This window comes from Sceloporus occidentalis, unplaced genomic scaffold, assembly GCF_023333645.1.
Source record: "Sceloporus occidentalis isolate IW3139 unplaced genomic scaffold, rSceOcc1.0.p SCAF_60, whole genome shotgun sequence".
In the NCBI taxonomy this organism is placed as follows: Eukaryota; Metazoa; Chordata; class Lepidosauria; order Squamata; family Phrynosomatidae; genus Sceloporus; species Sceloporus occidentalis.
In genome coordinates, this window is record NW_028317040.1 from 3,070,198 (window position 1) to 3,097,037 (window position 26,840).

The window sequence follows — 26,840 nt, forward strand, 5'->3', positions numbered from 1 at the left end:
CATTGTGTCCCCATTCACTTACTGTGCTCTTGGAGACGGCGATCCAGCCACCCACCCGCCTGCTCACGTACAATTTCGTTTTTGTTTCATGTTTTTATGTTCTCTTACTTTTGTTCACTGTGGTGACTCTCCGTTGCGAGCTCACCTGCTGCCATACGCTGTGACATTGTACTTTTACCGTTCTACACACTGTATGTTTTTGTATGGTACTTTGACGTGTATTCGCCATCAGCTGTGTCTTTTCGAACTGTCACCCTTTTGTGTACTACTTGCCCGATGCTTACGAATGTGTTTTGCGTCTGCTATGCTGTGTACACTTCCTTATGCAATGTTACTTCTTCAATAAACGGAGACTTGAAAAAAAAAAAAAAAAGTGTCAGGCTCTGTGGAACAGTCGGCGGCCTTGGAGGAGGAGATTGGAGAGGAGGAAGCGTGGGCGGCTGTGAAGTCGATGGTGGCGGGAAAGGCTCCGGGACGGGACCTTGCGGTATTACCGCGTCTTCTGGGAGCAGTTGAAGGTCCCCTTTATGACTCTTCTTAACGCTGTGCGGCATAAATTGTTTGGTGCTCCTTTGGAGGACATGATCAAGCACATTCAGACACTAAAAGAGCCCTACCTCAGGATAGAAGACCAAGGTGGAATCGTAGATATCCATATAGAAACCCGAGGCCTTTTCACCAATCCTCTAGATCTCAGAATTTTCGTGGCTCCTTTGGAGATAAGAAATTCCAAGACCGGCCGAAAACACAGGACGAGGAAGTTCTGACAAAGTAGGACGACGCCTGCAGCACTTCAGACTTTACTGGGAACAGACCACGCAAAATCCGTGGATTCGAAAGATTATTTCAGAGGGTTACAGGATAAGGTTCCTTCATCCGCCAGTTCCTGATTTCATCTTATCCCTCGGTAACAAAGAATTTGGCGCTTTATTCAGAAAGCATTACGCTGTTGAAGAAGGGAGTGATAGAAAAGGTCCCTGTTCACCAAAAATTCCAAGGAGTCTATTCCCGGTTATTTCTGGTTCCAAAACCGGACGGCTCCCTTCGTCCGGTTCTGGACCTAAAGAATGTCAACCGCTGTATCCCCTATCAGCGTTTTCGTATGGAAAGCATCACCTCAGTCACAGGTCCTGAAAAAAGAACATTTTATGGTCACCCTAGACCTGAAAGACGCATATCTTCATGTTCCAATAACCGAGGCGTCCAGGAAGTTTCTCAGATTTGCTCTGCGGGTCAACCAGAGAGTGCATCATTTTCAATTCAAGGCCCTCCCGTTCGGTCTGTCATCAGCCCCAAGAGTTTTTACAAAGATTCTTTGTCCTTTGACGGCTCACCTCAGGGAACAGAATCTCTCTATCATCCCTTATCTAAACGATTGGCTGATCATGGCTGGTTCTCGGGCGAAGTTGTTTCCAGACCTATCCATAACAATGAGATTTTTGAAAAAACACAGCTGGTTGATAAACAGGAAAAAATCTTACCTCATTCCTTCCACCAGGATTCTATTCCTGGGGTTTTTGGTGGACTCGATGTCCCTCTGCATTTATCTTCCGCAGCCAAAGCTAACAAACATAAAACAAGAGGTCGCTGCTCTTCAAAGGTGTCCAATTTGCTCTGTCAGGAAAGCAATGAGCGTCCTGGGTCTGCTCACGGCCTCCATCCCGGCGGTACCTTGGGCAAGGTCTCAGCTTCGTCCCTTACAGTGGCAGATTCTATCAAACTGATCCAAGCAAGAAGAGGACCTGGAAACTACCTTCACAATCACTGGGTAGGTCCTATCTCAACTGAATTGGTGGAAACAGTCGACCCATCTCGCCAGAGGTCTCTCTTTCCAGCCCAGAAGTTGGATTATTATTACCACGGATGCCTCCTGTCTGGGCTGGGGAGCCCATATGGGTTCCCTTTTTCGAAGGGGGACTTGGGCTCCGGAAGATGCTGTCCGCTCTTCAAATTTCCGGGAGCTGAATGCAGTTCTTCAGTCCATCCTGGTCTTTGGGCCCTACATAGAGGGTCAGGCGGTAAAGAGCCAATCTGACAATGCCACGACTGTCGCCTATATCAACAAACAAGGTGGGACGCGGATACAGAGTCTTCAGGTCCTTTGTGCGGTAATTATGGCGTGGTCCCAACATCATTTGGAAGATATTTCGGCAACTCGTATCAGAGGCCGCTACAATCTAATTGCGGATGATCTGAGCAGGGCAAAGTGGTCTGACGGAATGGTCTTTGACCTCACGAACCTTCTGCACCTTGGTGGCACGATTCGGTCTCCCGGAGGTAGATTTATGGCGACTCGACGAAACCGCGAGGTTCCGGTATTTGCGTCCCTCAACAGGTGGGACTCGCCTCATTTTCTAGACGGTCTTTCCATGGTGTGGAATTTCCGGTTGGCCTACATCTTCCCTCCAGTGGCTTTGATTCCTCGCGTCCTGCAGAAAATTCGCTACGACGAGGCCAGGGTCTTGGCCATTCTTCCTTACTGGCCCAACAGGAGTTGGTTTGTCCTCCTCAAACAGTTGACCGTGACCTGTTGGGAACTGCCGATTTCAGCACAGTTATTGGAGAACACCGACCTTCGCCCAAGTGTTCCGACTGACAGCCTGGCTGTTGCAAGGCTGATTTTGCATAACCAGGGTCTTGACGAAGATATCTCTAATTTTCTGTTAACATCGGTGAGGAGTTTGACGTCCAGAATTTATTTCCGAGTTTGGACCAAGTTCCTCCTGTGGTGCTCCGCCAGGAATCTAACGATTTTTCCTCCATCCATCAACTCAATCATTCAGTTTTTACAGGAGGGTCTGGCTTTGGGCCTAAGTGTCTCGACCCTTAAAGGGCAGATATCGGCCCTTAGTCATTTTTTTCTTTCTGATCTGGCCTCTACTAATTAGGCGTTTTATTTAAAGCCGCCACTATCCGACGTCCTCCTAGGAGGTCTCATTTTCCATCCTTTTTTCCGTGTCCTTCCTCTCCTGAGGAATCTGCATGGCACATGCTAGTCGTCAAAAGGGCTTTGGAGATTTATATTGCACGTACCTCCTCCATCCGTACCTCGGACCATCTGTTTGTAAATTTTTTCGGGCGTTCAGCCGGGAAAGCGGCTTCCAAATCTTCCATTTCCAGATGGCTTGTGGACACCATCCGTATGGCCTACCAGTCCAATGACCTCACTCTGCAATAGCCCATCAGGGCCCATTCCACAAGGGCCATGGCAGCCTCCTGGGCAGAAAAGGCTTTGGCTTCGCGTGAGGACATTTGTAAGGCAGCTACCTGGTCCTCGTTCTCCACCTTCATTCAACATTATCGGCTAGACGTCTTCTCCTCCTCTGCGGCGTAAGGTGCTCCAGGCGGTGGTCTCCTAATGTATTTTTTTCCCTCCCATATTACCGGGATCTTGCTACATCCCACTCGTACTGCAACTGTATGCCAGGAAAAACAGAAATTTTTACTTACCATAAATTCCTTTTTCCTTAATACAGTGGCAGTACAGGTTTCCCTCCCCAGTTGTGGTGGAATTAATTTATATTTTTTGGCAAGCATTTTCTGTGTGTTTTCATGTTACTTACTGATTTCCTACGGTCGGCTCTGGTTTTCTGGGTAAGGAAGAGGGGCTCCGGGGCATTTAACCATTTCTGTTCTTTAGATTCTACTTGTCCCTAAGAAAAGGACACTACCCACTCGTACTGCCACTGTATTAAGGAAAAAGGAATTTACGCTATGTAAAAATTTCCGTTTTTTTTTTTTTTAATTAAAAAGGGGTTCCCTGCCCCTCAAATTATTTTAGGTACTATTCTGCTGTTTGTAACTCCACTAAATCTGTGTGTGTACATGTATGAATGGATTTAAAACACATAAGAAGATGCCTGAGAGGTAAATGGCAGTTAATATCATTGTGGAAGATACTTGTGCTTTGGTCTCACTTGCTATATGATTTTTAAAATAGTGCAGCAATTGAAAATTATGTACCTTTTTTTTTTTTTTGCAAATAATCCTTATCTTCACATCTTCTATATCCCTAAATATATAAAAGTAGTGAAAATGGAAAGCAGAAAACACAAATCACAGAAACACACGATTGCCGACTTCTCAGTTTTGTAGCCATGACTCCTTATTTCATATAAAATATAATTGGATAATTATTGCTGCATATTATGCCCCTGGCTTTTTGTCTTGATAGATGAGTTCAAATGCCCCATAAACCCCTTTCTTGAAGGAACTATTAGTATATTAATATATACTAAAACAGTGAGAGAATTTAAACATGCAAGGTATTGGTATATGGCTCCCTAATCTAAAACAAGCCCAAGGGCTGATTGAGGCCTGAGTCTTTACAGCAGGGACAACAGGCTGACTAGTGGGGTCAAATGGATCTCATCTGCTGCAATTCTTATGTTTCAATTCACTTACCCAACACTTACAGTGGTAGAGAGTGTGTATGTGTGTGTAGAGGGTAGTTAGTGTACAGTGCAAGACTGTGGGGTGTCAATTTAAAGGGTTAGACTGTTAGAGTGCCAGTGGACAGTGTTAGGGTGTGTGTTAGCGTGTGTGTTACCGTATGGTGTTAAACTGAGTGCGTGTAGGCACATGGTTAGAGTGTGTGAATGGTGTGCAGAGTGACATGCAGGGAGCAGAAGACTAACCAATGAAGAAGCTGTACAGAGTAGGGGGGCAGAGCAATCATTTCTTATACAGGGGTAGCTGTGTTGGGTACAGAGGGTATATCACACCTACCACTAATCACGTCAAGAAGTTTAAAGCTTTAATTCTGCTGGCCAAATGCTGCTAGTATTAACTATACTAAGACCACACTAAGCCTTAAATCTTGCTATATATGTAAAAGAGTAGGAGAGGGTTCATGAGAATATAATTGCCTGAGGTGCTGCTTTATCTAGGAGTGGCCCTGAGAATGTTTTGTTGGCGTCATCATAAATTAGCTGTGTTTTGTTAATGGAAAATATTTGTTTCCCTGTTTTTATTCCAGCAACGGCAAGACATCTTAGTTAAACAAACTGTATTGAAAGCTGCACCAGAAATGGAAGAGATGGTGACTAAAATTATTCCCGAAGAATGTGAAGATGAGACACTGCCACCTCTATCTAACGGTTCTATGGACAATGATAACCATACAGTCTGTGAGGACAAACTGGAGCATCTTTCCAATAATCATAAACTTGTCGGAAGAGACAGAACATCATCTGTCCCTAATGTGTTAACAAATTGCGTAAAAGAAGGGAATGACAGTATTGTTGTCCAGAAATAAATCTAAGAATGCAACGAAGAACAACATTTTTCCTGTTTCGGTGATTGTCCTAAGATGTACCTTGTATTCCGAAAAGGGTATGAATTTGAAAATCTTTGTCCCCTAGCCGTGTGGCATCCAAATCTGTCAGACTGAATCATCGATCATACCTTGATCATTATTAATAAACCGTTTTATGTTTTAAGGTTGCTCACTATACAAGGTGTAACAGCTGCCCAGTCAAATATGTGTTTACTTGTTACATCTTTGCTCTTGGGCTCGTGATCATATTTACCAACAGTCCTGAATGTGCTGGGGCAGTCACGGCTTCTTGGGTCTTGTCCCGTCAAATTTAGGTAAAATACTGTCTATGCAAAGTGTCCCAGGATACCTGGAGCGGAAGTTGTCAAGTATGTATGATATGTTAAATAGAAACAAAGAAAAATAGTCTTGTACATTTGTAATATTTAAGACCATGATTTACCAAAATAAGCATGGAGTATTGAAAGCAGTAAAAGTAACTGTGTTGTCTTTTTGTAACAAAGGTCTGGCTGAGGTTTAGGAAATTTCCCTTGAAGTAGACTCCTTAGCAAGTTCACAATAGATTGCAGGTCCTATATAACTGTCAGATGATAAATCTGTAGATTTTGGGGGAAATGTTTGCTGTATGTCTGTGAACTTTAAGTGGTGCTTTTACTGGATGTAATGGGGAAAATAGGTTAAAGCCATGAAAACGGTAATTCTAAACATTTGAAAGCTGAACACAGCTCAATATAAATTTGAGACTGCATTTTTATTTGGGATCAAAGAGTCTGTATTACTATTAATAAAACATACATTTTTCAATGTGTTACAAATTCTTTTTAATTAACCACAGTCATTAAAATGCAAGATGCCAGATGCTTATTTTCTTAAATACGCTTTATTGCATTATTAACTGAGGGGCAGTGGGGATTTTTTTTTATATTTATTAAGTAGGGTTGAAGACCATGTGCCATAGAAAATCTCCCTTTTAAGAACAACCAAATCCCTTAGAAAGAGCAGGGTCTGTAGGTTCTCACTAAAGGGAGACTAAAGTGCATATTTTATATAATCATAAAAAGAACGAATCAGCCCATCTAGTCTGTCCATCTTTCGTGGTGTAAAAAAGCCTTAATCATCTCCAGGGGACCCCTTGGTGCATTTTTGCAACAAGTCGCTGGCACATCAGTCATTTCAATCTGCCTATGCACAAATGGCATGCAGTGAATGTTCTGTATCAATTTTATATGATACAGGTAGCAGCCAAAGGGCTGGGAAGGCTTAAAAAGGAACCTCATGTAAGTGCTTGTATCATGTAAATATGTATTTATATAGCACCGTCATATTCTGCAGCACTTATGTAGGGTTGAAGATAGGACAGAAATCGCATAGCCCAACCCACGCTTTTTTTTTTTTAAATATAAGGAAAATAACAAGTCTGAGAAAATGTAAATACTCACAAAAGGACCACCTTAGGATTTGGCCCAGTGACTATAATAAGCTGTTTAATAACATATAGCTATTGTGCACTTCAGGAATCTCCATCAAGCCTGCCTTGTTAGATGGTAACTTTCTCTGGAAAGTGAAAAGCTTATTTTCTTTTTTTTTTTTATCCAAAAATAATGTGGATTAATCCAAAAATGCACACTTGGAAGTAAAAAGGGAACTGTATGCATATGGAATGTATGTCAATAAAATGTTTTTGTACATTCTTGTGTCTTTTCTGTGCCGGCCAGCGGAATAGAATTTTTTGGCTTTGCAATTCATAAAGGTTGCCTTTTCATATTTTCAAAGAATATAATATAAATATAATTTATACCGTGTTTTAAGCATATATAAATAAAATTAATGGTCTGCTGCACCATTAGTCATAGCGGAATCATTGGACGCCTTCACTAATTTACAGACCCTTGTTTTCAATCAAAAAGATTCTAAGCTCTGTGTTTAAAATGTCATGTTTGTGTATAACGACATTGTACAGCATACCATGGTATATACCATCGAAAATAAATATCACCCCATGAGCAACTATACGGTTTCTGTTGGTAATGATTGAATAGTTGTTGTTGATGCTAAGGATATAGTTGAGAAACTATGTTGCAAACATGTTTCATAAATATGGCAATATATTGTATTTCTTACATGAAGAGCCAAGCTGACCTGTCATGATAGGTCTATAATAAAATTTTTAAAAATGGTTCAACTTATGGCTGTGTTTTGATTTGCAAGCCTTTTCCCTGGACACTGAAGGAGGTGGATGTGATAAATTCCTATGGTTTAAAAGTAATTTGTTTAACCTGTTTTAAAAGTTAAAACGTTAATGTGTTACAATTTGTAACCTTTGGGCATCATTGTGCTAAAGGAGTTATTGGTAACATTTTATCTAGATGTGGATGCACAATATACTGCATTTATTGCTCACCTATTTGTTCCATGTCTATTTAAGAACATCTCTTCTCCAAAACTCTGTCATCCATCCTCCAAAACTCCCTTTATCCATCCCGTGTCAGACTTCTTGCATTAGCTGTCCTTGCTGCTCACTGGGGGTGTCCTCCGTCGGGTGTCTTCCTTCAGGTCTGAGGTGTCTGGTGTCCTCCGTCAGTTGTCCTCCCGGGACCCTCAGGAGTCACATGTTGGGCATCATCTGTCTGCTGCTTCCCCTAGGGTAATTTTTTGGTCATGTTCCCTCCCCACACACACATTGTGTTACATTGTACCCTCTCAAAAAAAATAAAATCTTGGTTGATGTTGGAAATAAATGTTAGTTGATACCAATCTAAATGTTTTCTTCATATGTAACAACTGCGAACCCCTCAAAAGGTGTTTGTCACTATTTTATTAGTCATTGCAAATCTTCACTATGGACCCATGTGTGTCCCCCTTAAATTTGGAGACTTTGCTGCCTACAATGGTCACAATGAGGATTATGTATAAATAATAATGTTTTATATGTAATCCTGATTTCTTCAGTCATGTATTTGCTCTTGAGCATGTGTGATCTGTATAAACCTGTCAGAATGGGTTTTGTACCTAAGAAAAGAGAAAAATGTGCTGAACTGTGACTTTTTACACTCAACATTTTCCTCTCAGTATGTGACTTCTTGTTGTCACTGTGCCATTTTGTTCCATACAAGATTAGGAGTGGCAGAGAGTTCTAGTCCCTAAAAAGTGATCTAAAATAGGCTTAATTATGCCCCTTTTTTGTACAGTCGGCAACTTTTTATTTCACCACAACAGGCGCACTGTGGCATTTTTTTTTACAAAAAACAAAATACTGTCTGCGCTTCTCACCCTAATAAAGTTGGCAACAAATATATAAACATAATATAAATGAGAGGTTTTGGTTATATGAATTGGCCAAAGCATAATTAAGCTCACCCGCCACGTCTTTTCCCTGTTTGCACATATTTGAGGTTGTTGGCTCCTCATCAGTCTGGTTGCAGCTTGCTGTCCAGGGGTTAAATGGGAGGAGGTTTAATTGCACCTCCCCCAACACATTAATCTGGTTTTGGTAGCAGTATAAACTGCTTTGTGTGCCCACTATGTAGGAGGTGAGAGTAGGTTCTCACCCTATTGAGAGTGTGCCTTGACGTGGCGGGTGAGCTTAATTATGCTTTGGCCAATTCATATAACCAAAACCTCTCATTTATATTATGTTTATATATTTGTTGCCAACTTTATTAGGGTGAGAAGCGCAGACAGTATTTTGTTTTTTGTATACATTGTACAGCCAACACACTGTATTTGCAGCATGCTCACACTGTTTGGTAGGCCTTATATTATGCATTTTTTTTTTACACAGGTTAAACAGGAAATATGGCGCCATTGCACTACATTTTAGAGGGAAAAACCTTAACGGATAACACCTAAGTAGGCTTATGTTTAAAACTGCCGCACACTAAAATTGAGCCTGAAAGTGGCAAAGTCCCATAGTGCAACAATGTATGAAGCAAAAGTTCGTGCCCTTTTTTGTTTTAAACGTATGTTAATGTTTTATCATGTTGTGATTTTAAAATAATGCAATTTTTTCTGAAATAGTTTAGATATGTCGGCATAAAACCTGTAGAAAAATTAAGTAAAAATATACAGATGGTACTATATTCATTAAAAAAGTCTTAAATTTCACATTAGTAAAAAATATATAAATTGTCCTTAATTACAGTTTAGGGATGTGTTTATTGTTGGTCACACCATGAACAAAAGCTATACGAACTATACAACAAAATAAAAAAATACATTAAAACATTTCAAGATGTTTCTATGTTAACTACCAGGAGGGGGAGCATACAACAGGAAACCTGGTTTTCCAGATTTTTTTCAAGTGACCATCAGTGTGTGCTTGTTTTCGTATATGGCTATACAATTCTATACATTCACGGTCAACCCTTTTAAAAAAAAAAAAAAAAAAAAAAAAAAAAATGTTACAAAAATTAAAACATTTAGTTAAAACATTATACAAAATATGAAATCACATTTAAATACAGGATTCAAGATTACACTTTCAAAATACAATCATATTCCTGGCATAAAAAAATGTTCCATCTAATTTATTACTAAACCAAATGGAATTCCACATCATTCCAAGATGTGGAAAACCACTAATAAAATTGAAAGTGTATTCAAGATTGTGTATGTAAAGATAAGTGGATTATTATTATTGTATATGATTGTAAAAATTTTGTATTACAGTTTTCCCTAACCTCTGCATCAATGAAATCAAATCGCAAACCAGAATTGATTGCATGCTATGTTCTTGCATGAAGCTAGAGAACATGTCTTGAAAACCTTTTTTTTTTTTTTTTTAAAAAGGGTTAAAAATGAAAATACATTTTTGTTTTTCTTGCTTATTTTTATTGTATAAAAAATAATTCTTTTTTCATTCTAAACATTTCTAAAACAAGGAAATAACCATCTTATTAAATTCAGACAAGTTTACAAAACAGGTTAACAAGTGTATCCATCATCATCTCAACAATCCATGCAAAACACTTGGAATGATTCTATATAAGACTCTCTGACTTTGCGCAGTAACCTATTGCTGACATGTGAGCCAGCAAGATAAAATAAATGTGTGACCTTTTAAAAGGAGAGAGTTTCCCTGTCAGTAAAAAAAGGGAGATAAAACGTTTTTTAGATATATAAATTAGAAAAGGAAAGTAAAACAAGGAGTGGCAAGATTAAAAACAACATAATGAAGGTATGTAGAAGAGGATAAATGTCTAGCTGACTCCTGAAAATGGAAAGGGATAAAATAATTGATCAAGGTGGTGCAGTAGACATTGCATACCTGTATTTCAGTAAGGCTTTTTTTACACTGTTCATAGCAGACTTATCAATAAACTGCAATCTCTGAGTTTAGATCCCAATATTGTTGAATGGATTAGGCAGTGGCTGAGTGACAGGCAACATAGTCAATGGAGTAGGTTCGGAGTAAGCCCTTGTTACTAGTGGGATACCTCAGAAATCTGTACTATGGATCCATTCTCTAGTATTTTCATTAGTGATATTGCAGAAGGTCTTGATGGTAAGCTATGTCTTTTTACTGATGACACACAGATTTGCAACAGGGTTGATGCTCCTGGAGGGATAAGCCATATGGCAAATGATTTAGTAAACTGGAAACTGGCATTTAATGTGGATAAATAGGCCTAGGCCTAGGGCGGACACCAGAGGGGCTGCAGAGAGCCTTTTCCCCCTCTTCTCAATAGTGCTGGTGCTTCTTGGTTTCTCAAGAGTGGTGCAGCTGCTGTTTTGACATCTAGCCTGCAGAGGGCAAACCAACTGCCTGCCACTCAGTACTGTTACATTTCTGCAACAACCATTTACTGTATGGGAATGTAACTGGCTTCCTGTGAGAACATTTCCTACAAGGCATCTCTCCCCCACAGTTCTGCTCCTAATCCTCCCCAGGGGAGGGCTGGCAGCCTAAGACCTGGGGGGGCTAGTCAAGTGGCCCATTTGGCCACCGAATCAGCCCACCATCCATGCCCAGTTTTTCCTGATTTTCTAATGCATATTGATGTGATGGTATTGGGAGTACATCAGTACACTAAAAAAAAGTCATCATATGTGGGACGCCTGAAGCCACAATTTACTGCCACTGATCCTTTTTAATAAGATATGCAGAATGAAATAGAGTACATAACACAAAACCTTTATTTTGCCTCTCACTGATTTTTGGGCCTAGAAAGTTTTGTCCTCTGAAGTGACTACAAATTCAGGAGGGTGTTTTATCTCTGGATGAGCAAAAATTAAATAATTTAATTTATTCCTACAGTAAGTAAAGTGCCAGGAAACAGATGACCAAATACACACACGCACCAGATGACCAAATACACAAGCACACACGCACCAGATGACAAATACACACGCACCAGGACAGGCTCTGCCACACCGACACCCAAAGACACCAGGGCAGGCTCTGACACCCACCAGACGGGCTAAGCTACAACAATCAAAATATTTTCCACACTGCTTTGTCGTTGACCCCCCTTTTGTGTTTTTGCCCCTTGTACACTTACACATCCATGCAATCACACACATTCATTCATTCATTCACTCATTCACAGATACGAATTCATTCAGTCATTAATATATTCACTCATTCACAGATACGCATTCATTCCCTCAATCACGAATATTCATTCATACACCATCCCCCACCCCCTTAGCTGAACTGCAGATCTGCAATTGTCCCCCCTGCCCAGTCCGCCGTTGCCCTTGACGCTCCAATAAATGGACTTCTTCACTAGCATGTGCTGCCTCCTTTAGACTTTTATGTTAAGTTATAATATTGCATCAGTGTCTCCATACCATATGTCTGGGTATCTTTTTTCTTGATTCCAGGACAACTTTTAACACAAAATAAACTTCTGTTTAGCTGAAAGGTTGCATTGACGGTAGGCATTTTATATAGAAATGCTTTAATGAAAGAATATAAATAAAACAACTTGTTGATAACCCTTGCCTCTGTATAGCTCTATCGTGTATAACTGGGGAAGGTTGGCAAAATAAAAGGAAATAAAAACAAGAAATGCATATTGCTAAATCATAGTTTTTTGTATTAAATATGAAAAAATAGTTTACACGCAAATTAATATTTACTAGTAAAACATTTTTCCTATAGGGTACTCTTATATTCAGGTTTTTTCTTTTTCCTAAATTAATATTCAAATTTGGGGGGTGGTCGTCTTATATTCGAGCAAATGCGGTATTTCTTTCTGCTTTGTCCATTTTTCTGCAACATATTTTAAAAAATGTAATTAGTACAGTAAACTGATGAAATCATCTATTCTAATGTTCTATATTGATTCATACTTTTAATGTCAAAAAGCAAACAAATTAAGCAATATCCTGCACTCCCACTGCTATTTATATAATCTGAGGTTTATGATATGTCACTTATGGTGCAGCTGTACATGCAATAAGTAATCAACTTCCATATAAAAAAAGAGGGTTGGAGAGATGAGAATAACTAAATGCAAAAAATGTGGATTTGAAAAATGTAATGTACATAAACAAATAATATAACATTGTTTACAGAGAGTATAGTCAAAAACACCTGGGACTCAAGAGTTTAGTAAAAGCAGATACAATATAGGAATGTGATGATTTTATTGTATAATTGATCTGAATAAGATCTTAAGGAAACTCAGCAGGACATTCAAACAAAATTAAATACAGTCAGTCACTTATATAACTGTCCACCATTTATTATAAAATTAAATCGATAGATTATCCATCTATAGTAATTTTACTACCCTGCACCACTTGTGTAATCTCTTCATCCTAACCTTAAAAAATGTATGTTAATTAAGCCCTTCCAATAATTTCACTTACTTTTTTCTTCTTCCAAACAGGTTAAACACCCTTAATTTATTTTTACTATCACAGAAAATGTCAGCATTGTTGAATGTGTATGCAATTGCAATACCCAGCCCAGGTCAGTTAGCATTAAAGTGGCTGAGTAGAAGGAAATCAAGATTAAATTAAAGACTAACAGCTTTTCTGCTTCCTCATAATACAGAACAAACATCCACAAAGAAATCTGAGTAAAGGAGATATAGTTGGTATTTACAGTGCCCTCCACTAATATTGTCGCCTTCAAAGAGTGCTGTGAAAAATTGTCTTTATTGTCTAATGAGGTTTGGAGAATACATGGCAATGGATCTGAGACCACTGCATCATACAGAATCTCTCCAGACCCTTCAAATTTCGAGGTCGACGCTAGCGGACTCTCTTCTTCAATTTGCCCACAGGCATGACAAGACTGCTTTAATGTGACTTTAAATATTTAGCATCTGCTTCGCCTACTGCATTTTCTTCTTTTAGAAACCATCCAGGATATTCCTGTAATGTTACTGTGAATGCCTGAGACTTTCCACACCCCTGTTTTGACTTGTTTTGCAGAGTATGGACATTTTTATTTATTTATTTTTTATTATTATTGTTATACTTTTATGTGCATGCTATTAAAAGAACAATCCTGTACATTTGTCCTGGGATCAGTAAAGCTAACTCTGTCCCTGAAATGTTTATTGGCTAACTAGAGGTGCCACAGTCAATCAAGAGCACCAGGTTTCTATATGTACACACACACACACACACACGCACACACGCACATTTCCAGTGCGTTTTACACTTACTGAACCAAGCCATACCAAATATGTGCCACTGGCATAGTAGTGTGTTGAACAGGCTAGGCTGCCGCCATCAGCAAAGGTGAGGGACTTTGACATTGAGCACAGTGAATTGCATAGACTGCTCCTGAGAAAGCCAGGCCCTTACTTAAGACATGGCAGAACCCATTGAGACACTGTTCCAAAGTGTCTAAAAGTGGACTCCAGCATATCCCTACCACTTTGACCCATTTGCTGGTTAACAACATCTTTGGACTCTGTAGTATACCAACCTGTATCAACAGTACAAATTATTTTGCAGCAGTTTGGTATGGTTTTTGATGATATGAAGAGAGTATTTTATTTCCTTTTGTGAGTGCATTGGTTTATCATATATGTTGTAAAGTTATTTTGGTATTACACTCCTTTTATGGTTGGCATTTGCCTTTACTAGTCATCCCATGTATAGCATAGGTGTGCTTGTGTTGATGTCAAGATCATACTACACTATATTAATAAAAAAATGGTTGGGCTGTTCCTGTAATATAATAAAGGGAAGCACACTGGTCTTACAGCAGGGTCACTGGACAGTCCTAGCAGATCACTTGCTAAAAGGGGTGATCTAGATGTCATGAAAAAGCAATTTAAAAATGTTGATAAATGTGGACCAAATGAAATGCTGGAACTCAGCAGCAATGGGGAAAATGGCCTCCCACACAACTTTATAGACCTTACTTACATGGAACACTACTTTTGAACTGGTATGTCACGGATGTTTTGTTTTCCTTGAGTTGTATATTCTTCAAATAAAAACCACAAGTTCGGGTTGTCTCTGTTGTGAAATCAAGTAGTTGGAGGACTTTATTCTCATGTGTTTTCTACTCTCTGACAACACAGACATGTGAGACTATAAACACGATAGGTGTTACTGCACATGGCTGTTGGTTAAAAAAAAGAAAGAAAGAGAGCAATCTAGTTACCATGTCAAAGCTCCCACAATTTGTCACAAGACAAGCTGAAAAAGCTAACAGCTGCCTCTCCGAGTTATCAGATCCCATTTACAATACATGAAGCAGACGGGTGAATGCATTATCTACCAGAGAGGCCTAGACAAAAGCAACTTTCCCATCATGGGTTAACAAGATTAGGCAATGGATGCAGACTCTGAATTTAAGACACGCAAATTCTCTCATTAATATACTCCGTCATACTGATATTTTGAACACCAGCAATAGAGAAATAAAACCAAAAACTTCTTGACCTCAAGTTCTTTTGCACTAAAAAATCAACACATTTTAAAACCATGCCAGTATCAGAGCGTATTGATTTGCACACACACTTGGCGCTTTATGGATAATATACTAATACAAAGTTCTCAAAGCATTGAAATCTGCTTTATGAGCACACAACTGTATCTGTGAAACTTTTAAACATTTCAAATGTCACCATATTTGCTGACAATTGATTCCGACCTTTTGGAACATCCTCGTAAAGGCCATAATAAATATGTATGTATGTTTAGAGTTATATATAATATATAAATCAAAATATACGTTTTTTTTACATTAAAATGGTTTATGTAGAATTTTGTGTGGAATAGTTGAAACTGTAAATGTAGCTGATAAGTTTACAATATTAAGTAAGTAACCTTTAAGCTATTCCTTAAAAAAAAAAATTACAAATCGTGATAAATTAATAGGGATATGAAGCAGCTAAATAAATGGCATTTGGTCAGGTTATTTAGTAGGTTATAACAAAGTCACAACTCTTTTGCTCACTTTATGCTTCCTGACCTAAAACAGACAAGAGCACCTGCCATGTACCTTTCTATATTTACCCACAAGGCAGGACTGGCAGTCCAAGAAAGGATATAACAAGCAGGACCTCTCTAAGACTATTTTTAGCTGGAGTCCCTTATCCATTTGGTGGCACTTCTGTTATAACACACTGTTTTGCTTCAACACATAACAGTTTGGTTCCAGTTGAAGCCCTTCCGTAGTTTGTCCTTCATTTTGTGGATATCATTGTGGGAAGAAGAAATGCAAAGCTGACACCAGTGCATCAGGATTATGTGCCTATTCTAACATGAGGTCCTAGTCATTGTACAGCTCATAAAGGTAGGTTATACGTATACTTGGGGCAAAGGTGGAGAGTAACCAGTTATTAACTATGCATTTCAGGGTATTGATCTTCATTATTCTCAGACTAGAATTTCAAACACACTAATTCTTAAAAGACAGCCTGGTCATAAACGTCATTACATTTAATTGATTTTAATGTTGTGTGGTTTACAGCTATCATCTCATATGATGAAAAAAAAATATGGAAACAATTTATAAAGGTGTTTTGAAGCATTAATGATCAGATGTCATGTATCTGTTCTAGTCAGCATTTTATGTTTCCGAATACAAAATATTGGTATTAAAATGTTTTTTTTTACATAAATTAAGTATTCAATAACAGTATTTTCAGAGTGAAATATTTATGTAGTTTAGAAACTATCAATTCAATTACATATCTCTGAGTCTGTTTGTAATATTAAAATGTTTCTATTTTTACCCTAAAGTTTTTATGGACTGTATGAATACAGTTGTGGCCTTGGCCAAGCCTGCACAAGGCTTCCCTTTGTAAAAGGATAAGAGTTGATGGCAGGATTTGTTGGACTAAGAGCAAACTAATATACAGAGGATTGTGTAGCAATGTGTTGCTGGCTGTCCCAACATAGAAATTAGAAAATTGCTTAATCTCAAATATAATAAAAAGCAATTAGCCAGACTTCCAGGTAAATCTGTATGAATTAAAGCAGCTGTAATTCAAAGGGTGGGGGAGATAGTTACTTTAGACATCAGTGAAGTGAACACTTTTTGACTAACATGACTTAAAACAACCTACAACTGCAATCCATATACGATAAATATCATACCCACTGTCCCTAGCGTTGGATGCTCAAGGTCTTATCTGCCTGCTGCTATTTCTTATTTCTCATATTGACAAACATTCTAATTTCACCATGACAATATCAGAATGTTTATGTTGCCATTAGTGTATTGTGATGATCTCATAGGAGTTGCTTACATGTTTAGGAAACAAAGAGGGTTGTGTAAGAAGTGACCACATCAAAATTGGGGGTTATTGCAGTAGAAACCAATAGGATGATCCTGATGATTGAACCATTTTACTTTTGAAGACTCCAAACTCTTTCTTTCTCCATATGTGTCAGCTTACAAGTCAGGTACCTGGATCCACTTGATTTTTGCACCAAGCCCTGATTACATTACCTAACCTAATCAGAACTGACAGCTATGCTAAGATACACACTTTTATATATTTCTGTATTAGTTATATACAGTAATTTACCTTTAAGCTTAAGAGGGGTTTAAGAGACAATTCCAGGGGCAGGTAATGACAGGGACACATGTCCCATTGTCTGGAAACCTGGTCACCCTATAGATAATGCTAAAATGATTGTAAACAGAAGAAAACAGAGAAAATGACAGTGCTCCTGGGTTAACAATATAGAGGAAAGTTGGGTGGTTTATATACGGAATGTAAGCTATTCAGTGCATTACGCTGGGTACTATTTTTATGAAGAGAGAGAGCTTACACTAGCCATGGGCTTAATTTGCCTGTATAACTGTTGTTGGCTAGCACTGTCAGGATGGTCTGCCAGCAAAGTGATCTAGTGATCAGTAAGCAGTAAACAGCTAATTTTCATGGGATGGTGGATCCGCCCATACATCACATGTAACTATGCTCTATCCATGTCTTGCCTATGCCCTGTCAACAAATCCTTTTTATTTTCTTTATTATTTGTATTACTATTATTTTACAGACACCTGGGGTTTGCATACTAGTGAGTAATCAACTGGAGGAATATTAAAGAAAGTTCTCAATTTGCCTGGGCTAGTGCACAGAAGACCTGGTGGTGCTGCCTTTCTGTAGTTGGGTGGCAGTTGCTAACAAACTGGTGGCATTTCTACATGAAACATCTACATGTTAAGCTGAAACAAATGGAGTAAAGTTCCTTAATTCCTAAAATAACTGGACATCATCACACCTTTATTTCTTTTTATTGTTAGTGTACCTTTGTGACCCTTTATTCATTCTAACTTTAGTAATGAACCCTCTCTTTCTCCCATAGTATTTAGATCTAAAAACATTTTTATGATGAAAGTGGTTCTGTTCAGATGCAAGAAGATGAGTGTCATGGATATAAAAAAGATCTTCTCCTTATTGAAACCCGAAGAAGAAGAAGACAAGCTTGCAGAAGCTCGAGAGCTCCATTTGGCTGTGGTTATGGACAATCCAGAATATCTTCAGTCTCTCCTTTCAGAAAATTTGTACAAAGAACTAATCAATAGTGGGAGTGGTTGGGGTATTCCAGTGACTCCTCTCCGTCTTGCTGCATCTAAGGGTTCTCTGGAGTGTCTCAAGATCCTGTTAGCTTATGGAGCAGAAGTGGACATCCTTGATGTGAAAGCACAGACTCCGCTGTTCACTGCAGTCAGTGCTGGACATTTTGATTGTGTTAGGGAATTACTGAAAGCTGGAGCCAACCCTTGTGGGAGTATTTACAATAACTGCTCACCTGTCCTAACAGCCGCAAGGGATGGTAAAACCAACATTCTCAGGGAGCTTTTGGAATATGGTGCAGAAGTCAATGTCAGATCAAAGTTGCCAGACTGGGCTACTAATATTACAACCTCCACTGGACCCTTATACCTTTCAGCTGTTTATGGCCACTTAGAGTGTTTCAGGACTCTTCTTCTCTATGGAGCCAATCCAGACTATAACTGTATAGACCAAAAACTTCTACAACGAATCAAACAACCGAAATCTGTGCTAGAAACCTGCCTGAAACATGGATGTAGGACAGCTTTTGTGAAATTACTTATTGATTTTGGTGCGAATGTGTACCTACCTGACATTCACACTAATTCATCGTTCCCTAATCATGAGGCAATTGAACTTCTCTTGAGTGAAAGAGGTAAAAAAAAAGTTGATGCAATTTAACCCAGTAATATGTCCAAAACTAGTCAATATCAACCATATCTTGCTGTAAATTAACAAAGCATGCATACTTTAGTTATTTTTAAAATATTTTCCTTTCTGAACATTACGGGTAGAAAGACAAGCACAATCTGGCCTAGAATCAGTTTTGACTCCTCTGAAAGAACGCTTCAAAACTTTAGACAAGAAGTGTCTTGGCTATATCCAAATTAACTTAATGTTTTTAATTTAATGTGAAACTTATTTAATTTGGATATGTCATATTTTCTGGCTCTGCACATACCAAATTGTAAGAAAAATCTATGAAATAATTTGTAGTGTCTTTAATATACTAGTCAAAATAAACAATTTAGACCTCCAAGACACTAAAGAAAATCGGGAGACCCTGAGAGGCAGGAGCTGCTCACCTTGCGGTTGACCTCCAGCCTGAACCGAAAATCCCATGAAGAGCATTTTAACTGCAGAAACTTTAGTCTATTTAGCTGTAATTATCACAGCTGGCACCAGACTTGTAACTGTATATCAATCAAAATAGCATAAAAACTGCCATTATTTATTACCATCCAGTTGTTTTTAAAGGGGTACTCCAGTTTTAAAGGAAGCCCCCCTGGGTGATTACTACATATGAAAGTATGTGTCTGGCTGTGGTATTGTGGGAGTGCCCCCCTCAAGATTAGGCTCTAGTTCTGCCACTGCTTTGGGAGAAGCTGCAGAAGAATGCCTTCTCTGTGGTCCATTGTTTGCCCCTCCCCCTCATCCCTCGAAATACTCATTGACCCAGTTTTGGAGGTGACTGCCAGTACGTAAAGCACATGTCAGGATATCCTACACGGCAAATAGCTGGGGGTAGAGAAAGGAGAACATGGATACCAGAGGATTCCATGGAAATGTAAAAGAACTTTTCAGCTGTCATATGCATTAACATGCACATGATGGCTAGACCTTTATGGTCTCTCTGGATAATGAGTTCAACAGTCCAAAGTAACATTATGCTCCCTTTCTTTCTGTACTATTGGTCAAGTACTACAGGCTGATTTCATGTAAACAATGGTCATGTACAGGGATGGTAATCATTAAACGGTAGTTTGAGATTTAGTCTGAAACTTCTTTACCCAATGGGAGCATACAAAATTAGAAAGCAATTATCCAGTAATTTGAGATACTATCTCTTACATTAATAGCAGATGTGTCTGACCCGGGAAAAACTGACATCAGTTAAAAGTACACTAGCTTTTCACAAGGCGCTCTCTAAGGCAACATTTTGTGGGACACTAACTTTAATGCAGACCCAAGGTATATGTTTTCATTATGTGTCATAAGCACACACTGGCTTTATCCATTTTCTACACTACGTTACCATTTCCCTAGGTTGGTTATGCTTTGGGGCAGCAGGAGTTATTAAATGCTATACACACCCTCTCCATACTGATTTACATTGACCACAATCATCTGAGCCTAGTTCTCCCATCCTATATTTCACCATGACCCATTTATTTTTATGGTCAATTTCTCCATGAATTTCCCCAGGCATATTTAAGAATTTTTGGTTTCTCTGCCAGGAAGATTGATATATATTTATTGACCCACCTGTTCTCTCAAAAAACTGTGAAAGAGCTTTGACAGTGTAGAGGCTGTTTATATTGGGGGATCTGACAAATGTCATGGTGCTTAGCACAATACATTGGCTTTTTGTGGTCTGTCACTCAGAGATAAGAGACAAAAAGCAGAACTTAGTACTAATCAAAGACACCCAGTTCCTATTTAGTGATGAATGAAAGTGATCAATGGATTGTGTAATCACAGCAGTGCTTCCGAGGCTAAAAACAAACTGCTAACTGCAATATTCTGCATAGGCTTTGGAGTGATATCTCAGTATATGCCCTATGGGCTCCAGTGCTTTCTCCAAACCTTGAGGTGGACATCATTCTCTGGGTATGTCTTATTATATTTTCACAGATAACCCCAAGCACAGCATAACCTCAAGGGTCTTTGTAATATATTGGGATATATAATTTCAAATCATATCTATAATTAGGTAACCCTTGGTTGGATTGTTAAGTATACATCCACACAAATGTGAGATCATGAAAAAGTCAGAATTCTCTTTAATTTTTTATATTCATTGTTTATTTACTCAGCTGACTGAGGAATTCCTACAAAATTTACCTGTATGAAATTCATTTTTTTTAAATATGGTACTGTTTTTTTTTTCTTTAAAAGCGATAGTTTTACATAACGTAATGTTTTCAGAACAGTTGTATATTAGCCATTTGTATGCGTTCTAGCTCTGTTATCTGGGCCTCACCTACCAAACAACCTGACTCCTTATCATACTCCCTGGTTAAACAATACAATAGCTCAGTATTAACGGGGAACTCCCGCATTTTTAAGTTTATTATATAGTTATGTAGGCAGTTGGGCACCAAGTAATATGTGGTTAGTAGGTGAAGTAGTGTGAAGTTTTCCATGGGTGTCCTTACTTCCGTGTTTCCTCCATGCGAACAACCTGTTGTAATTTCTATAGTCACTGCTCAGTAATGTTGCATTTTCCAGCTGGACTTTATTCAAAATGGGGCATTACTCCCCTTTGAAAACATAAGCTGCCCCCTGCATGAAGCCGCATATAGCTGAAAATGATGCCGTATTTTGCGGCCTTTTCGACAGTACACAGCTTTTGTATGGGGCATCAAGGAAAATGCAGTGTCCAGAGCTCCAGGAGGCTCCCAGATCATGTAGGCAGGGGTTGGAGAGTGCCAGAAGAACGTGGACAGGTAAGTATTCATGGTTAACATAAAGGTAAGTAGATTTAAAGAGGTATAGATAAACCATTAAGTATATATCACTAATCTACTTAATGCTTTATTACAAACAATATTGGCAGGGTGGTGGGTTTGCCTTTAGTCATCCAGCCGGACACTCTGACTAATGCAAGTCTATAGATCACCTAAGTGTAGTATTTGGGCAGGAAAAGAAACACGGAATATAACATGACTGGCAACAATTGCAGACGCTATGAAATTATTCATTATTCCTCTAGTAATGTAAAAACAGATGCTCCATTAGATGTTTTAAGTGTTCAGAATACTCAAAGCACAAGAAGAATGAAATCTGTTGAAAGTAAATTAAAATCTGGAAAAATATGTTTTCAAAAAATGATGTATGGCATTTTCTCTGTTGAGTAATTACAATTTTTTGGTGACAGAGCCACCTTAACAATAATTATGTTTCACCCGAACTATCAGATTGGGGAATTAGATCATCAGAACGACAAGGTGATCTTTTTCCAATTGACCATAATTGAGCACCATTCATTCTATACTGAACCACTAAGTGTAATCAATCGTATATATTACCATACTTAATGTATATGTTATATTGTTATCTCTCTGCAGTGCACCCTAAGACCTTGATGTCACAGTGTCGATTGGTCATCAGGAAGCTGCTAAGAGAAGCAGGCCACACATGCCTTATTGACCATCTGGAGGTCCCCCAGACAGTGCTAAGATATTTGAACCACCAAACTGGAGAGACATGAAGATTTCCAAAAACCAGGGAACCTTGGGAGACCCCCCCCCCCTCCTTTCATGTAACTGTTACTAGGACTGGACAAAAGAAGCTCTGATTGTATGAGAAGGTTTAATTGGGGTTTTTTTATGGGCTGCCTTTTAATGATAATGAAAAGCTTGCTGTTATAATGCCACTTTGTGCATATTTTAACCAAATAACATCTGACAAATGGAGAACTTTAATGCTCATTCTAAATCATATTTTAATTTCCATTAATAAGTTAGAATATATAAATAAATAATGTATTGTCAAGAACTTCCTTACAGCTCACATTACACAAATATTACAATTTGCAGTTCAGAACATATATCTGCACTATTATTTACAGATTTTAAATAATAATAAAATAACATGTAAGACACACACCTTACTGTATATATATATGAACAACTGGGAGCACATCTTTTTGACACATATATAAGCTTCCCAATGTTAAAAGAGTCCCTTTTAAACCAAATACCTAAATAGGTGGTAGGGTAAAGTCTAAACACTATTTAAATTTGTATTAATATCTGGGTTTTTTTTATACAACTGTAACTCGGTATTGATTTTATTCTAACTTAAGTGTAAAGTGTAATATTTTTATTATAACCAAATGTAACACATTGTAGGCATTGAAAATATAATATAATTCATGAAATGAAGAAAATGGTATTAAAACAAATCAACTATGACTATTTCTTGGTACAGGCTGTTGTATCCAGCTTTTGATTTATGCACTGGTAGTCAGCTAAGGCGTGTATTTAAATAGCACTGATAATCAACTTTGCTATCAAAACGTACCATCTGACTGTATACGCTGACAGTGAAATAGTGACTTATCGCACCAATGCCAGAAACTGTAATACAAAGAATCTGACAACTTTCAGGTCACGCAAAACATAAAACATAAAAATACACGTGGTCGGAACAACTGTGCCTGATATGGTACCTTGCTATTTGTGTGGGATCAACATATATTTTATTTATTGACATAAATGTGTGGTTTGTCATTTTTTAATATTTATAATAAACGTAAAGATTTTATGATCTTGTCCAGAAGATGTTTACATTCTTCAAGTTACATTCAGAAATCTCTGAGGTGGGTAAAGGGTCACATTTGTGATTTGTCAATTAATCTTGTGGCTTGTCATTTGCGGCTTCAAGCCTTCTGGATGAGGTACAATAAAGGACCCAAACATGATCACTGTAAAAGGAAGGATTGTGAACAGATGTTATGGGAAAAATAACCTAAAACACAAAAAGGGAAAAAATACACACAAGAAAAACCCTAACCATTCTTAGTTTGGCAGATGTCCAAACAGGAGAAGGCTGTAACAGTCATCCTAAAGGGTAAAAATCAGCTAAGTGGTCCAATAATGAAACAGCCAAAAACTTATTTGGCACACAACAAATTTGTACTGCTATCTATTCCGGACCAAACACATTTAGAGACAAATAAAAACATCCCATAGGAGTCCAAAAGTATCCAGCCATTGTGTGGCTGCTGTCTACATTCCTTGTTACTGTAGATAATACCCTAGTGGCTATAGATGGTACTGCAAGTAAAACACACAGAAATGCTTCTGAAGTGGCCCAAAATCGATCCTGTGCCCAAACAGTTAAAAGGAGAAGACAAGTGTGCATGAATGTGTGTGCATGCTTGTATATTTGAAGAGGAGTATGTATATGCAAGAATGAGGACAGAAGATTTGGACCTTTACAATCATTGAGTGCAGCTACTGCAGCATTATGGGACTCCGTTGCATATTTTGGCCTACTGTAAAAGATTGAGAGTGGCGAAATATCACAATCACCACCTCCTTCCCAAGTGACTACTCAATGGGCCAGTTACAACAGAGATCCCTTCAACCAGCCTGCATACACTATGGAGGACTGTGGTGAGCTGGCTCCACAGAGTGGTGGGTTATGACATATCATGGCACTCCAAGCGAGGACACTGGCCATAGATGCAGGGGCTTGGGGGCCCTACTCTGGGTAAGGCCCAGGCCAGGCAAATATGTAATTAATGGGAGCTAGTCTGCAGACCAGCCTTGAACTTGGAAACTGCCACGCCACATGCCCACACATTCAGGAACATTCCCACGACGTAGAGACTGAGCCTAGGAGCAGGAGGCACATAGTTCTGCGCTCTGGCGTCAGTGCAGAGTACATAACAGTCCAGCACTGATGTCAACTTAAATTACACTCTCTTTCTGCTCTTACCAGAGAATGGTGGGTTGGGGTATGGTGATCATGACATGCCTCCTAGGGAACATAAAGGACTGTGGAATTTAGTTTACATGAAGGACTAGCCTCTTCTTCCTCCAGCTAAACAACCAGGGACAGGGGTACCCTTCTGAAGGAAAGGGAAAAAAGGAAGGGCCCCACATAGTTTCAGTGATATGTGGAGGAGGGTATGATATGTGGGCAGGTGCTGGTGTGTAGAAGAGATAACCTGAATGAGGGCATGCATAGTGATATTATCTGTCGGGAGTTAGAGGGGAATGTAATGGATTGGAATGTCTGTGAGGTTATAAGAACTATAAAAGGATGTGTGTACAGAAAGTCCCCAACATACATAAGTGGCTTGTTCCGCAAATCTATGTGTAAGCCAAGTTTTATGTAATATTGTAATATTTTAATATATACTATATCTTACGTTTGTTACGTAAATTACGTACATTGTTTGCATATGTTTTAAGTAAATCGGGATCTACGTAAGTCAGGGTCTGTCTGTATATGCGTGCAGCAATATGTATGTTGAGAGGTGTGTTTGGTATAAAAGTACATTTAGCACCTAGAATTGTTTTATCATTAACCATAATTTATGCATATCTGAGACTGCGGGTGAATCGCTGCTTCTGCGGATCTCCGGGTCACTCAAGGGGGAACTCTGGGTCGCACAGCAGCGTTGGGGCCAGGCCCACAATGTTGGCGTGTTTACAATATACCAAATCAGAAATAAACAAACGGATCTCAGTGATGTTACACGACACCATAAGGGATACCATCTGGCCCCTGACGTCTATGACGAACCCAAAGAGATTGACAGTCAGATAAAGTAAAAGCATAAAAAGTCTACAACTACTACTAACAATAAAGCTGATAACATAAAAAAATTTAAGAATTTAAAAAACTGTACAGTCCCTTGTACTCCTCCCTTTAGAAATCTGAAATGCCTCCCTACACGTTTGGTGTATATATATATATATATATATATATATATATTGCACAAAAATAAATTTGTCCTTGATAAAAACTATATAATTTCTGCCCTGTGTTATATCACATCAGTTATATTTATTTTATATAATGATATAGGTGTAGCTGCTGAAAATAACATAAAGAACATAAGCATGCTTTTGTATTGTGTAAAGATGCTCTTAGCTCCCATCATGGCACTTATGTATGAAAGGTTGTGAAACGTGTGACATCTAGTGGCTACATTAGGAAATGCAAGCCATTCCAAAGTTGGAATATAACGTCATTTCAGCAAGGGTATTGAAATGAAAGATTTTAAAGTATACTGAAAGCAGTCAGGCTCGGGATCCAGAACAAACCATATGTGCTTGCCACTCGGGCAGAAAAAAGGTTAAGGAATACAAACTCGAACGCCTGCTGAGTTCTGATTGGTACAGGTCTCTTCCATCGATATACTACTAGGACCCGCCCACTTCATGTTCATTGGCTGGTTAGACTGTCAATTTCAGGCTCAACGCGGAAGTGATGCAGATAGGTGCGTATAAAATAATTTTGAAGTGGCTTTTAGGTGAGCTATCTTATCAGTGGGCGTTTATATTTACTGTATATTTATATTGTAATCGGAGTAATGTTAACATTTCTCAAGGGCAGGCTCTAAAAATATAAGTTTGTTTACAAAGTGTTTGTGTAATATAAGATTCTGGGGCATTTGTCAAGGATGCACCCCATTTAATTAGTAGCTCAGTTTAATGTGATGCTTAATGTGTGGCTGTATTAATGAATTAAACGGGCATACAATCCTTCATATGCACTTTAATTTGTACAGCACTGAGGTCCCTTTACATTTATGCTTGTGCTCCTTTTCCCACTCCCCAGTTGTTTTGTGCGCAGATGTGGTCAGCTAAACACATCTCCATGCATGTGATATACTTACCTCTGGTCAGCTTTAGTGCTGGCTTGGCAAACGAGACATCAATGCACATGCGTGGAAACCACTACCATTTATTTGAGTAGGAGCACTTTACTGAGACTAATGCAAAACATCAGGGCACGGAGTATGCATATGAAAGTTCTTACTAAGCTTTTTTGCTATAGGTCAAGTTTAATTATGTTGGAGGTGTCCCTTTTCATTTCTGTGATGAGAACTGTGTGGGTGTGTACATATAGCCGATTTTTTTAATATTTTTGCTTTTTATATACATCAG

General features: G+C 38.6%; 1 protein-coding gene across 1 annotated transcript; it reads left to right on the top strand.

Moving 5' to 3' along the window:
• The first annotated feature begins 18,039 nt into the window (after nt 1-18,039).
• On the top strand, nt 18,040-22,420 carry LOC149287483 (ankyrin repeat and SOCS box protein 12-like). The gene is made up of 2 exons (XM_089492827.1): nt 18,040-18,862; nt 22,278-22,420. The coding sequence occupies exons 1-2, from the start codon at nt 18,040-18,042 to the stop codon at nt 22,418-22,420; spliced, it is 966 nt and encodes a 321-aa protein (XP_089348953.1).
• The last annotated feature ends 4,420 nt before the right edge of the window (nt 22,421-26,840 follow it).

What these genes read in the sequence shown, in the direction of transcription:
- LOC149287483 (XM_089492827.1), top strand. Translation starts at nt 18,040, where the DNA reads ATGATGAAAGTGGTTCTGTTCAGATGCAAGAAGATGAGTGTCATGGAT. An exon ending in ACTTCTCTTGAGTGAAAGAG is followed by an intron (nt 18,863 to 22,277) that starts GTAAAAAAAAAG and finishes ATCTCTCTGCAG; the next exon opens with TGCACCCTAAGACCTTGATG.